The sequence below is a fragment of the Mixophyes fleayi genome, chromosome 5 (assembly GCF_038048845.1).
Source record: "Mixophyes fleayi isolate aMixFle1 chromosome 5, aMixFle1.hap1, whole genome shotgun sequence".
Taxonomy (NCBI): Eukaryota; Metazoa; Chordata; class Amphibia; order Anura; family Limnodynastidae; genus Mixophyes; species Mixophyes fleayi.
In genome coordinates this window covers 237424854-237440858 of record NC_134406.1, presented here as the reverse complement: position 1 = coordinate 237440858, position 16005 = coordinate 237424854, and the positions used below count along the sequence as shown (strand labels likewise).

Here is a 16005-nt window from a genome sequence, read left to right as displayed (position 1 = left end):
AAATTAGGGGACTTACTCAGACACACCTGAGGAAAATAACTCTCTGCTCCTGACATGCCCAGTAATATTAGCAACATAAAACGGCTTACTCCAGTCAGCTGTTCAAACTAGTGAGCTCACAGCTGCAGATCCAAGGCTGTGATTATTAAAAAATAATTGTGTATTAAGCTTGGATTAAAAAGTGCCCTATAAACACACATTTTGATTTACAGCAAAGGAAGCCATGAAATTCCATTTACAATTACAAAACGCTTGCGAAGGAACATTATTTAAAGTTCATTAATGATCCTGGATTTTAGTTTCTCTACGTGCAGTGTGAGATTTTTTGTATTTGGGAGGGAAGAAAATATTACAGAGTCATATGTGATTAGTTCAAGAAAGGAGAATTGTACCATAAAATAAACACTTATTTTATGGTCCCAGTAGTCTATACCTTATCCTGTGACATGACATGGATGCTGAGGAAGGTTACAGTGTATTAGCAACACGGCAATGCCACCACCGAGTATAGTACTTTTAATAATATAACCAGCTCTCTTCCAGTGTGCACACTTAAGTCGACATGCTTCATACTCTCCATAGCACATTGTATGGAAATATGGCAAAACATTGCTGGCAAAAGTAAAAAGGTGGAATTAAAAAGCTTACATCAAAAAGTGATGGGAAAATAAATTTAGAAATTTGCAAAGAAAAACAAGACAGGTAATAAAATAGACATTTAGGGCCTCGTTTAGAGTCGGACGCAATGTGCGTCTAAGACGTGGAGGAGTGGCAGTGTGCCGCAGCTTGGTAGGGTATTATAAGTGGCATGCAACCCCAGTTGCAACCCACTCGTAATACCCTACCGAGCTGCGAGCAGTTCCTGCAGCTAACTACTTGGTTTCTTTCCAGCAGGTCTCGAGGAAAAGTCACCGGATGGGAGCGGGATCTGCATCTGAATAGTGGACCCTGGAACAGGAGCATCCGGACAAGACAACCTGGGGAGGAAGGTAAGTGCACTACCCAGCCTTCCCAGACGCGAACACGGACCTTTTCGTTATTTAACCCATGACATTACAATCCATCTGTGGACAGGCGGCTGATGCTTTTGTGCTAGAGACCCAAATATTCCAAGCATACATCTACAGCTTTCCAATGGTATAATATTGAATAATGAAGTGTTTATTTATTTCTTTGTTTTTAAGAGTAATTTTGCCTAACATTTTGATTATCTTGTCATATGATTTATTTTTGTTTTAGTTTTGCAATATAATCAAGCACATCCACATAATCTCTGAATCATATCTCTTCCTATATTTTTATCCCCTTTTCCCTTCCCTTTGCGCTGGGGAATTCAGTTTTTTTGTTTTGCCTATTTTAGAAGGTTGAGACCATCTCCTTTGTTTTGTTCCCCTTGGCTGCCTTATTTCACCTCCACGTGGGAAGCGCAGAACCCCCATCTTTTTATCCTTAACTACTTGCGTCACCTAATTCCTGGCGCACATTTTTTGATGTGTGCTGAGTCTGCGTCTTACTGCATTTAAGATTTACCTATGAGGTTACACCCCCTGTGTCTATATTATACAAGTTCACGCCGTCACAATTCCACGATCCGCCATTTACCTCGTAGTAAGCCGCAAGTGTAAAATGCGTCCAAGATGCAGGTGCATATGATGCTTGCTGCACATGCGTGATAGTGGTTTTGTGGTCAATGTGCCTAAAACAGATTTGCATCCGACTCTAAATGAGGCCCTTAAGCTCCATGTTGGTGCTAGAGAGGGCTACAATATACATTTCTGAAGGCACATTTTCAGATATGAATAAATAAGACGTAGTTTACATACAAAATTTAATCAAATATCATCAGTAACAGGGAAACCCTTTGCATTTTGCTAGTCGGAAGTGAGGTTTCACCCAAATGGGGAATGTCAGCTTACAAAACACACAGGATTTTCTTGTTGACTAGTTTAACTTTCTAAATGCTGCAGCAACCAATGAGCTGAGCATGTTTTGAACAACTAGAATCAGGGGCGTAACAATAGGGGTAAAGGCAGCTACAAGCCCCTCGCTCTGCTCTCAAAAGAACAGATTGGAGACCTTTACTGAGTGCATTTTCAGTAGAGGTCCCCCCTCAGCTCTATCTAGAATGGAGTAGGGGGGCCCAAGAGGTGAGAATGGCATTGCCAGGCCCCATAGCAAAATTCTCACCTCCTGGGCCCCCCTACTCCGCTCTCGTCAGAGCAGAGCGGGGACCTCTACTGAGAATAAACCATTCCAACCATGATCACAATGGCTTCTAAACATGTCTCATTCTAAGGAGGAAACCCAATTCTGGAACAGTCCACGGAGACACATCGTGCCCCTGTTAAGGCTGGAATCTCCACTGTTAAGGAGACTCCTTACTGTAATGGCTGCACAGCCGAAAATCGCAATGATGTCCGGTGGCACATTGCCGCCAACTGAAACTCCCCCAAAGGGTGTTAAGGAAAATACCTTTGATATTTACATATTAGATTTATATATTGTGTTGTAAAGTGTTCTTTAATATAGGAGCAACTTGAATGCTAGCCCTTTCTTTGGAAACTAAAGTCTAGAGAAATATTGCATGCAATGTTATGTGATGTTTATCCTAGAGTAGGATATGATTTATGAAATAAAAATATATGTTTTCAGTTTGCTATAACTGACAGCAGAATTGCGTACACATTGTGTTTGTGTACTTCAGCACTAAGCCAACAACATGCATTTTCAGTCATTTATGTATCATTACACTGTGATTTGTGGAAGATAGTTATATAGCTTCAAAAGCATGCTAGAAGATCTGCTCGTGTAGTCCAGCTACTGTAGGAATATGTAAAAACAGATATCAAACAAGATGAAAACTATATAGGGCACATTGCCTGATCCCCCCCCCTAACAGTCAATATCTACCCCACTGCTGCAGCTAAGCTTTGAATGTTATGTTCAACATAAATAGCCAAGTGCATTTCAATGCAAGTTCAGTACGCCAAAACTATAAAATCACTGCTTTCCCTAAGGAACTGTGTATATGTAGATAATCTTAAAAAGAAAAATAGTAAAACGAGGAAGATGAAATACGTGTGTCATACATATCTTATCTGTAGTCATATACTGCTTACCATTCATTTGGAATAGATTATGCATAGCTCTGTCATAAGCAGCTTGTGTATAAACACTGCAATCAAACATTTTAGCAAAACATAGAGCAGTGTAAGCAGAGAGCTAATCTGAAGTAAAACAGACAGAGTCTCCTATGACTTTCTGCATTATTTCTATTATAGATGTGTATATTAGGGAATTTAGACTGTAAGCTCTAATGGGGCAGGGACTGATGTGAGTGAGTTCTCTGTGCAGCGCTGAGGAATTAGTGGTGCTATACAAGCAAATGGTGATGATGATGATAGATGCACTAACATCTGCTACATCTATGCAAAGAGCAATCATTGTCACACGCAGTACAACCCTCAGCTTGTCACCCCGCATTATGGGCATTAAATTGCCTCCCACCAGGGGTTTGCTGGTAAATTTTAGCCCAGTGGGAGAGACATGGCTCAGCAGCCTAGTCTCATTTTAAAGGTAAAAAATGCAGGTAGCTCAGTTACCCAGCCCAAGGTAGCCCACTATGGGATCAGCCCATTGGGCAGATGCTCCCCAGCCAGCCCATGCTCCCCCCTCCAATACTCCGATCCCCAGTCACTCTGCAATAATTAATTTCAGAAGGAGCAATGGGTGACACAAGACTAGTAAAGACAACAGAAATAGATGATGTATTCTCCCTCTCTTCTAACGATCCCTACTCCACTCATAGTGTCAGACCAATCTTGCTTTCTCTACCAGAAAGCTGGGGAGACTCCCGAAATTTGGGGAATCCTTCCAGACTTCCATGAGAGTAAAACTGAATCACCTGGATTCCACCTCTCCTCTTGTAAAGGAGGTTGGGCTTTGATGACACAATCAGCGTCATCAGGCTTCTCTGGAGGTCCCGATCATTATCATGGCCCTTCGCTGAAAGTAGGCAAGTATGTTTCAGACACAGTAGTGAGGGACGGTACAAGTGGTTTCTTTGGTGGCAAGAGTGTGGGACATCCCTGACAGACCGTGCTTAATATCATGTTATAGAGAGGATAGCAAATGTATTACAGTGATATTTAGTAAAGTTTAGTGGGTTCCAGAGAAAATGCAAAGTTAACAGCCCATTAAAATCTAAAATGTAATTTAAAAGGGTCCTCAGATAAAACAGTGAAACAAAGATACCACAGCATTCCAGTCTTCAAACAATGATGTAACACGCGGTTATTAGGATGCCAACATTTATTTTGTGTCTTAGAAAGAAATCTTCTGCACTGTTTGAAGACTGCAGTGCCAGGAAATCTCTTTTTTCACTCGATATCCGTCAAAACTGGTGCACAACTAACATAGATGTGGAATACAGCACTTTTTGTGCACAACTAGCTGTTAATTGTATTCATGTGCATGTATCTTTCCTTTATATATTCTACCATGGCATAGTATACATATTGCATAAAATATATGTATATATTTTTGGTTCTGTGGCTACAAGTATAAAGCAGTTTAGGAACACAAGTTTAATAGTGCAGTGAATGGAAAATATTTAATTTCCAACAAAACTGATTGCTACGATGTACACGCACATTATTATTATTATTATTATTATTAGTATTGTAGGAGATAAAAAGAGAGTGAGTACAATTTTACTAGATATTGTTACTTATTTAAAAGCTACCATACCTTATGGTTATGCTTCCTATATATTTACAGTTAATCCTATATAGGGGTGTTCTGCAGGGCTATCGATCTGTGAAGTACTCACTATTTTAACTAAAATATGGAACTTGTGGGAAATGATAGTTAAATACAAGCTCCCTAAAGTAATATAATAACAAACCACATTCACAAATATATATTCAAAGATTATAATTCAATAACAGGACTTGAGATATTTAAAGCTTAGTGTAAGCTGCTATTCTCTGTTATGCTGTCATTATAGAACAAATCAATAGCCTTCAAAACCAACATACTCTAATCAACAGAAATAATTACCTTCTGAGCATCACACTTCTTTTTGGACCTCAGTTGTTCCATTTCACATTCCATGTCTGCAGCCTGTTTCTTTAACTTTTCTATGTGTTTTTGCTCATCCTGGTGACGATGTTGACCTTGGTTCAGTTCCTCGCGTAAACCTTTCACAAGTTCTTCAGAATTCTTGGCCTAACAGGTAATGAGGCGTTAATCACATGAATAATACAAAAGCAGGACTCACATTTTAGCTACTGCAACTGCAGATATAGTTTATAGGAGAACACCAACCAGTGTTCAATTCAATTTATATACCTTCATTTATTTTAAGATGATTTGCTAATCACTGTTGAGCAGAACTCGTAAGTGCTGTACTTCACCCATAGGGGAACATCAGAAAAAAACATCTTAATGATTGGCAAACCTTATTGAGAAGCAGAGGATACGAACTTACAAAAATGGTGGAGATCACATTTAAAAGTGGAGCTAAACACAAGATATTAAATTCATTTAAGTCAAACTAAACCTTTTTTTTTAGTTTTAATAACCAACAAATTATGTTAAATCAAGAAGCAAATAGAACACTTTTCTTTCCCCAAACAAAATGTGCTAGAATTATCATTGTAATCAGATAAAAAAAAGAAAGCAGGGCAAGTAAGTTGATGTATCATTTTCAGCAATATCAATGTTCAAATAGTTTTTCATAGAGATGGATTCAAAATATGAATGGCCCGGAGAAAAATATGTCACATTTAACACTATAATTTGTTGCAGTAAAGTATAGCAGGGTATAGAGCAAGCAGGAATACTGTAGCATCAATACTTTTTACATGGTGAAGCTATTATTGGTCAGAGTTATGAATGGACCTTATGCACAGAGGTCCCGTTTCATGTTTGGACGCAAGTCCATTTGTGCGCCATATCTTGCGTGAAACAGCTCTGCACATGTCCAGGAACGGACCTTACGCCAATGAATGTAAATTCTTGCAATTCCTGTCCGAACGCAAATGACAAGGTGGAATAAAGGTGGGAAGGGGTGGACGGACATAGGGAATGTACAGTAAGGGTGTGTGTCAATGCAGATGAGGCCACCAATTCAATTCTGGGTTTCTATTAAGTATGCTTGATTTCAGACATGTAATTTGAAGCAGGCGACTGATAGTGATGACTGGCACAGCATAGCGTTTGTTTGGAAAAGTACACATAGGCGTGCCACTAGCACAGAACTTGTGTATGCAAGATAGACCATAAAAATGCATTATATGTACAGTACCCATTAAGAACATCTTGATTTATATATTTAATGTAAAAAACAAGTATATATATATTTTTTTAAACTTATCATATTTTTTAATGATGATTATAGAGTTAAGAGTTGTTCTTTTATTTTCTATTAATGCGTTTTTTTATGCGTTTTGATGTGACTCTATATTGCACATGTGCTTATGTGTATACTGCACTCTGTTCTGCCTGTTAGCATACAGCAAGTACTGTGTAGGCAGAACATACTTACACTCAGATTCACAATAAAAAGCATCTTCAGATCCGCTATTGACAAATAGGGTTATTTGTCACACTTCTCCTGCATAGGAACAGGTGAAATCCCAAAGAGTCTGCAGTACAGGCTGTAGACAGTGTTAAATTCTCACTCATTCTTTCATACAGCACACAGGCACAGGTGCACCACATGAGTGTAATTAGCTTGTAATTTTCTTTACTGATGATTAGTTAGCGTTTGAGAGGAGAATAAAATACTGTCTGATTGTTGTGGGCGGTCACTAGACAGAAGATATATGTCTAGACAGAGAACAGAGACAGGGTCGCAGAGATTGTGAAAGGCTACAGGTGCCATTATATACTGAACATACTTCTGTCCATACCATCCTGACAATTAATTGGACAAATTATTCAGTTATCCTGGATTGAAGTGTTGTGTACATACCAACATCCTCACAATATATACATTATATATATATATATATATATATATATATATATATATTGATCGGATTATTTTGAGGCATGGGCAAAAATCTGGTACGCAGATGTCCATGATCAGCCCATGTGTGTGGTTATCTGTTGGACAGGCACCGAAGGTTAATTTGATCACTTACAGGTGTGGCGAAAACGGTGGCAGACTGGTTCCTAAAAGATATAATAAAAGACTGTGCGTTACAGTAAAGTAGACAAGCTATTGCCCATTTGAATTCAAGGTTAGCCCGGAGCTGGCGAAAGAGCCTAAACCATTTTTATTTTCCATGAAACCATATAGTTCTGAAAGGCTCCCAGTGCAGTTAATTAGTAAATTTATAATTTGTAAAAAGCCAACATAAGTTACCATATTTTAATATTAAATTATTTTCTAGAACCAGGCTCCCAGACAATACATGGACACAATTAGTTGCAGTACAAATATGATGAACCAACTTATGGAGGTGTTTGTGTACAGAAGGCTTTTGACCAGTGTAGGTGATTGTAAATTATTAATTTGTCCAATGCACATGTTCAAAGTCACCTATGTCAGACAGAAGCCCAACAACATGGAGAAGTTATCAACAGATTGACCACATGGCTTAGGATTTTATTTCTTATATTTTGCTCCATCAGAAGAGAATACTGTGACTACAGACCATGTGAAATTATAGTTGTTCGCAAATTTGTGGACACTGTAATTACATTAGAAAGCATTTTATGCAGTATTTGGCTTTGCAGGTAGTCACAATCACACCAAAAAGGGTATTCACTGACTGACAATCAGTCCACAGACTCCATGCCCGTGTCCTGCCAAACAAAGATGTGGTGAAGTATTCTGTCTCTAGACTGCAAAGATGTGGAGTGGAGCCCCAAGTGGCCCCAGCGGACTTATGGAACTATGATGTATGAAAAGAGGAGCTCCTAAATACATAATATTACCACCATAGAGGCTTACCAACAAGGGCAGCAACATCACCCATGAGGAGTTTGCCAACAGCTGCAGTGGTTTCTGTGAGATAGGTGGATGGAGCAGACACACTTACCTGGGACAAGTTGCAGTCCTTAATTTGTTGGAATTTTACCACTGCTATGCACTAGGGGTGAAGCAAATAGTGCTGGACCGGGCACCCACCATGTTGGGACAATATGTGGCTGCGCAGCCACATTGGCAGACTCGCCAGTTTGGCAACAGCAAGTCATAAATTTTGCCGTGAATAGGGAAATATATCTACAGCTCACCAGCTAAGCAAGTTTCAACATACATTGGTGATTCCAACCAGTTGTCACTCTGGTAACAACCAGAGACCATGGGGTCCTAGCTGGAAAGAGTGTTCATCCTGTAAGAAGTGCCTATCTAAATGTATGGCAGAAGAGCTATATATATATATATATATGAAAGGCTTGCAGTCCATTGTGGTTATGTGATGCTACTACCTCACAGTGGTAAAAAAAACTCTTAAAAAATCTAGTCAGAAATAAACATCTTTACTGCTAAGATTCTTCTGTGTTCCTCTGACCTGTACTTTAGAGCTAACACTCTAATCCATCTCCTGGCTCCCTACCCCTGAGTCCAGTGCCCTTCTTGCTACCCAGAAGTATTCATTGAGTCGAACGTTCAGGAGAAATTAGCCAGAGTAACCAGTAAAGTGGTGCTGCAGCAGCTATACAGTACACACTACCCAGGAGCCTATGCACCTTCAGGTGCCTATAAAGGAGCCTGGTGGCAACAGCAATACCCTCCCACATTAGTGAGCGGTTAACCTCCCGGTCCTTTAGTAGCTGGTAGCCAAGGGATACCAGTGAGAGCAGCCAGTGACCAGGAGTAAGACCATCCCATATACATTCCTGATGCTAAACTGCAGATCACATGTTGCAGCAGGTGTGCTTGGCCCCCTAAGATAATATACTCCTATAATGGCAGCACTGGCTGTAATAGGCAGGAACAAGGACAGCACAATATAGCAGATCATGAGAACATGAAAAGGTTTTGTTGTATTGTGATGTAACCACAAAAAGACACAAAATGGAGACTGTGAGAATAAAAACTCAAGAGCAATACTGAGAGATATGATGAAATAAGAGAAGTTTTGCCCAACACAGAAATATTAGGAAAATAAATACAGTATACTTTATTTAAAATACGTAAATGCATTCTGTATATCGAATGTATTATCAATGGACAAGCAGCAATGGAAGCCAGACAAGGAAATATGCAGAATCCCATTGCAACTATATCCCTTGTGTTAATCTCTGTCATAAAAGCTTTACAATATTACATGTTGGAGCATTATATTTTGCTTTATTTATGAGTGTTGATTTGCTGGCTCTTTTGTCCAAAAAAAAAAAGTAGCATGGTAAACCACCGTATACATACTCAATGCTACATGAGATTTATAAGATGAGCAGTTATCTGGAAAAGACGCTTGGATTGAACACAGCTGTAGTTATAGGGAAATTATTCCTAATTGCATCACCTATAAGTGAAGTATACTTCTAATTATCTTCTTCCTACAGCTGTATGAAAATCAATAACCATAAGCCTTCAAATGAAACACACACTGTACGGTTCTCCAGGCTCCTAATGAATGCAAATAGTTTGACCTTTCCTTGACAAGCCTGAATATTGTTTCATACTTTTGCTATTAAAGTTGCTGTTATCAGCAATTCACATTACAAACAGGCAAAAAAAAAAAGAAAACTGGAGAGAGGGGAAAAAAAAACTTGAACATAAAAATAATAAAAAAAAATCTTGACAACTGCAAGTGGGAATCAGAATTGTACAAAACAAGTGCCTGGACTTTCTGCATATTAAACCCTATATTTAGATGATGAGCATCTCAGTTGCATAATGAATTTCTTTTATTCGCATAGATTTTTGTCTGAAGAGGCTCTCAAATCATCACGTAGATGCAGTTCTGCATAATTTTTATATAAATATTAGATAAACACTTTGGTAATTGGTTTCCATCGAAATTCAGTTATTTTTTCTCAAGAGCAGTGTTCTTTAAAAACAAAGGTTAATTGAAGATTTGCTTTTGTTAAACTGCCTGCTGGTGCTACACAGAGCTTTTGTTAGGGGATAAATAGGTGCATGATGCAGAAACAGACAATTACCCAAGGGATATGGAGGTTGGACCCCACAAACAGAACAGTATCATTGCTGTTAATAGCTTATAAAAGTGTTCTCCACCTGCAGATAAAATTCATTTATTGGCTTCTACATACCCTTCTTAAACATTGACTTTTTCTCTTTGGCTTCCTTCTGTGATTGTTAACCGTATCTTCATATCATCTTTATTATCATCTTTTATTTATAAAGTACCAACATTCTACTCAGCGCTGTATAGTGAGAGGATGGTGATACAAATAGTATAGAATGACATGTAACAGAAGATAAAGATGACCCTGCCCAAATGAGTTTACAATGGAAGAGATGGGGAAACGCTAGTTACGTAAGGCAGTAGAATGACAAATGTAGCGGTTGGTGGATATACAGAATCAGGGATACTGTCACTGTGCTTTCTCTTGGCTCCAGGACGTTGGTGGATACAGAAACTGTGCTAGTTCCTGGCTCCGGGCAGTTGCTAAACACAGGCAGAGCGCCAGCTCCCGGCATTTCTTTATTACAGGAGCAATTTTTGGGGTCAAGGCAATTGGTAATTGCAAGTACAAATCTTGTTCCAGGCTCCAGGCAGTTGATAAATAAAGACACAGTGCTGCTTTCTGGCTCTGGGCAGTTGGTGATTATTAAAGATGCTCGGTCTCGGATTTTGGAAAACGAGCACACCCAAACATGGCAGATCTGAATACTTTCACGTTTTCCTTGGATCTGAATCGAGGCAAAACGTCATTGTTGTGTCATCGGATCTCACGGGTTTTGGATTCCAAAAGTACCTCCCTCCCCAGGAGATCCAGCGCCATTGCTCACACAGAAACAGGGTCAGCAGTGTTCTTGTCACTCTCCATTCTCCAGTGACATTGCTCACACAGAAACAGGGGTAGCAGTGTTTTTGTCACTCTCCAGTCTCCAGTGACATTGCTCAGTGCCATTGCTCACACAGAAACAGGGGCAGCAGTGTTCTTGTCACTTTCCATTCTCCAGTGACATTGCTCACACAGAAACAGGGGTAGCAGTGTTTTTGTCACTCTCCAGTCTCCAGTGACATTGTTCAGTGCCATTGCTCACACAGAAACAGGGGTAGCAGTGTTCTTGTCACTCTCCAGTCTCCAGTGACATTGCTCAGTGCCATTGCTCACACAGAAACAGGGGTAGCAGTGTTTTTGTCACTCTCCAGTCTCCAGTGACATTGTTCAGTGCCATTGCTCACACAGAAACAGGAGGGGTAGCAGTGTTTTTGTCACTCTCCAGTGACATTGCTCAGTGCCATTGCTCACACAGAAACAGGAGGGGTAGCAGTGTTCTTGTCACTCTCCATTCTCCAGTGACATTGCTCACACAGAAACAGGGGTAGCAGTGTTTTTGTCACTCTCCAGTCTCCAGTGACATTGTTCAGTGCCATTGCTCACACAGAAACAGGGGTAGCAGTGTTCTTGTCACTCTCCAGTCTCCAGTGACATTGCTCAGTGATATTGCTCACACAGAAACAGGGGTAGCAGTGTTTTTGTCACTCTCCAGTCTCCAGTGACATTGTTCAGTGCCATTGCTCACACAGAAACAGGAGGGGTAGCAGTGTTTTTGTCACTCTCCAGTCTCCAGTGACATTGCTCAGTGCCATTGCTCACACAGAAACAGGAGGGGTAGCAGTGCTCTTGTCACTTGACAAAAATTAATGTTATTGAGGTTAATAATAATGTATGAACAAAAAAAAAGAGCCAAATGATGTGATTTTAGCAATTTTGTAGCAATTTTAAAATAAAATATACAGATCCAATACCAAAACCGAAACACAGGGGTCAGAGAACATCTCTAGTGATTACAGGTACAGTGCTATATCCTGCCTCTGGGCAATTGGTGATCACAGGCACTGGAATGATCACCATCCTGGAACACAACACAGCTGTGCTACACCCTCTGCAGTTTTTAAAACAACATGATAGACAAGCATTTGGTCTTATCTCAAAGCATTGAAAATAAACAACTGTACCCTGTGATATAAATAAATGGCAAGAAATACAGAAGGAAGCTAGACACAAGCAATGATTTTATTAGTAAAAGTCACCATATGGCGCAAATAAGCCAATAAATTAAAGTCACATGAAGGTGCAGTGCCCCTTTAACTGCATAAAACACCTGTGCCATTGTTATACTGGTTTCATTACTATAAATAATGAAAGCCATAAAAGGTCAGGACAAAAACACACACGTGCAATATAAATTTTATGTGGGCTATACTTTAGATGCCAGTGTCTACCATGCTGCCTACTTTCCACTAGAAAAAGTTTAAAACGCCAAAGTAAAGAACATAATACAGTAAAAAGAAATGTGCTGACATTTTAAAGAAGCCTACATAGGCCAATAAGAATATCAAGGCTGTCTTTAAAAGTTCAATATTACAGGAGAAAAAAAAACCATGTTGTTTGTTTTTATTATTTTAACTTTATGAAACAATTACACTTTTGATTTTGAACTTTACAAAGCAATATTTTATTTTAGACGAATGTAATTTCAGATAAAGGAACAATGTAGGGAGCAATATGAAGTGCAAAACGGAGACATCTTTTTTGCCCTAGGCTTCATCAGGGGTGATAAAGGGCAAAATACATCTCAAGTTTGCACTGCACAACATTGTTGAATGACTTCATTTCCCACTGGAAACCTTTGGTAGAATTTCAACGCAGACACTCAGGAAGTTTGTATGTATCCTATGGCTTGGAGTTGTGGTTTTCTGGCAAACTATTTGATTTACACACCTTGATTTGGTGGCTTTTCATTCATTCTATTGGATTAAAAGTTAAAACTTTTTTTCACCTCTGTATTACTCAATATATATGGATTCTTTATCTCACATAGGTGTTGTTCATTTTGTACATCTGTCTAACTTTAGTTCATTACCGTAACATAACTTTTTAGGATTTGATTAGTGAAGTTTCATATTTGATTAGGTTCGGGGAATTGGCATAATATTACAGATTTATCTAATCATCTTCATTTGGATAATGCTAGGAAGGTATTTTATTAAAGGTTACTTTCAATCTGTGATTAAATATAGAAGTTTATAACTTATTGGGTGATGCATTACCACTTAAAGGGGTGAACATTTTTGTTCACCAGTTCAAAATAACTGCAGTACAGGGGCAAAAGGACCAATGAGGAGTCACAATATACATCAATGTGGCTTCTCCATTGGATCTCCAGGAAACACCTTCCAAATCCTCACAAAGATCAGATAGTCAGCTGGGCCTCTGGGACTAACCACAGCTGTAACTAGCAGCCCTGCACTCTGAAGAGGGACAGAGGCATAATGTTCTGTGTGAGAATACCAGGTTTTTAGGACCAAAGTTCACTAGGTTACCTGGGTCTTCATGGGTTCAGAAATCACACAGGCAAAGCGGAGAACAAAAGATACAATGCTATCTTTATTTTTCTTACAGTAAAACAATAGGATATAAAACTGTGCCCTTTAAACACTAGAACAGGCAAAAGAGTCTGTCAACAGTATGTCCAGAGAGTCATGGTATCTTGCTGTTCCCGGCTGCTTGGCCAACTCTCCACCAGTGCTCTTGGTATCAGTCTCTCCATTCCTGTGGGCACACCAAATTACCCAGAACCTGGCGAATATCTCCTGATGGAGTGAGGTGATGACAGGTATCGAGATGGAGAGACAGCCTGCTTCCCAGGTACAGAACAGTGATGATCACCGGGTCTGCTGTCAGAGAACAGAAACTCAACACCAGTCAGCCCTACACCTTTCAGGAATCAATACCCAGAATGAATACTCCCTCCCTCCTCCTTATATCCATGGTCAAATTTCCACAGTGTTTTCTCCTCCCCAGGCAAACCCCTGGGTCTCTACTTCTTAAACATTGGTGGGTGCTGGGTAAGGAGTTGGAGTGGCACTGGAGATGAGCTGGCCTTCCACAGTGGCTCCCCTGCTCACAATATCTGGGCCAGTCCCGTGGAAGACAATGGGTAATACTTAACTTTTCCCACTTCCAGATCTTGGATAACACACAGTCGCTCCTGAAATTAACCCCTTCCATGCTTTTGTTATGTGTCAGGGCTGTCAGTTGTCCCTCACTTCCTGTCCCTTCCTTCTTACTCCCCATGTGTCCGCAATACGTCCTAACCCTGTCCGCCAGGTGCAATTTAAGAACTGATCCTGGGGTGACAGCACATGTAGTCCCTGTGGATGGATGGGTCAGTGGGAGATGTTATCTTAGCAGTGTGGCCCAGTCATGTCACACTCTGGTCCCTTGTTACATTAAAAAAAAATTGTCTAACTGTCCCACTTGAAAATGAAAACTTTTGTTTAGGTATTTCTATTGCTTTCATATTGCCTTCCAGAACAAAATCCAGCAACACGTAAATATAACTTAGGTAGTAGCCACTCCCTGAATTGGATTATTAATACAATCTCTTATATTAATTGGGGGGTGTTAAAACCAAATCTAATTATTTTTGTGATATCTAGTGAGGTAGCTTTTTCTGTTTTTTTTCTCTTACAGTAAAATACCAACAGAATTTGTTTCCTTGCTTTATTTACGTCCGCTATAAGGATGAATGAACAAGGATAGTGACAATATAGAGGTAAATTGACATCCACCAGCATTGCATGGTGGTTACTAACTGAGAACAAACCTTGAAAGGTTACGTCATCGCCTTATGTAAATATTAGGTTGTAAGTATGACTGCTGAAACACTGTTCCTGAAAGAACCTGTGTAATGTGTGTATATAGTCAGTACTGTAGGCATGGGTCAGCAATAATCTAAAATTACTATTACTTTTAATAGTTTGATAACTGTTTGATAACTTCCATTACGTCTGATCTGCCAATCATAATTTTTAGTTTTAATCTTTAACTAAAAAGAACTGCAAAAAGCTAAAGAAAAAAGTCCATAATATATGTTGTAGGTGAAAAAAAATCAACAAAAACTCTACTTAGGACAGATTAACAAAAACAAACAAACAAAAAAAAAACCCCAGCAAGCAAAGAAAACCAAAATGTGTGCAATACTTCCTATTTTCAACAGGTTGCAGTATTTATTAGATTAGTGAGTAAGTTGTAGACTGATTATTTTAGGGAAAGACTCCTACACACTAAATGTTAGTATGTATTTTGGTTTATATATTCGTATATATTTTCAATGGAGGAAGGGGTAGATTCCACAAGTAGACATTTTGCAGGCACTTCTAGTAATAATAAAGCATTATGTACAGTAATTGTTCTCAGAATACATTGTTTTACATCATTATCTTTTTTAGTCTTTGCCATTTTTAACAAGAGACATTGCCACTATAGAATTTGGGAGAGGGATGGAATGGGCATTTATTCTGCTTTTAATACACAGATAACAGATACTTACCTTATATTGTAAAGACACCATTGTGGTAGAAATAGGGAATGACATGTCTACTATGAAAACAATAAATGTAAATTATACAAGCATAATAAAGTTAGGTTTCCATATATAATAATGCCTCACATCCAAGACTTGGTCTAAAAGTTACCTGTAACATCCAGAGTAACTTTTATTATTTAGTGAACCAAATCTAATGTACTTCCAAAAATAAAAAAAATATTATAGCTGCCAAAAAAACACTTCAATGGCACACAGATTTTTTTTTTTTAAAAGAAACAAGTAAATTACATAGATTTGGCATAGCAAGCTTATATCATACATTCCGAAAAACAAATGCATTAAAAATACATTCAAAGCCCAAAGGCTGAATGGACATACTGCTAATCTTCTATACAGCTTTTTTTGGCATATTTGTATGGTTACACTATTATACAGCATGCATAGAACGTCCTTGAGAGGCATATTCAGAATTTTACCAACATCAGGACAGCTTGATCCTTGACTAAGTGTCA

At 39.0% G+C, this 16005-nt stretch overlaps 1 protein-coding gene across 2 annotated transcripts in view; it reads right to left on the bottom strand.

The window, feature by feature from the left end:
- LOC142159092 (uncharacterized) overlaps window positions 1–16005 on the bottom strand; it is a 304132-nt gene that overhangs the window by 161355 nt on the left and 126772 nt on the right. For both annotated transcript variants that reach the window (XM_075213684.1, XM_075213685.1), the window contains exon 15: window positions 5062–5229. In XM_075213684.1, coding sequence (XP_075069785.1) covers window positions 5062–5229 — 168 coding nt within the window. The remainder of the gene's footprint in view (window positions 1–5061; window positions 5230–16005) is intronic.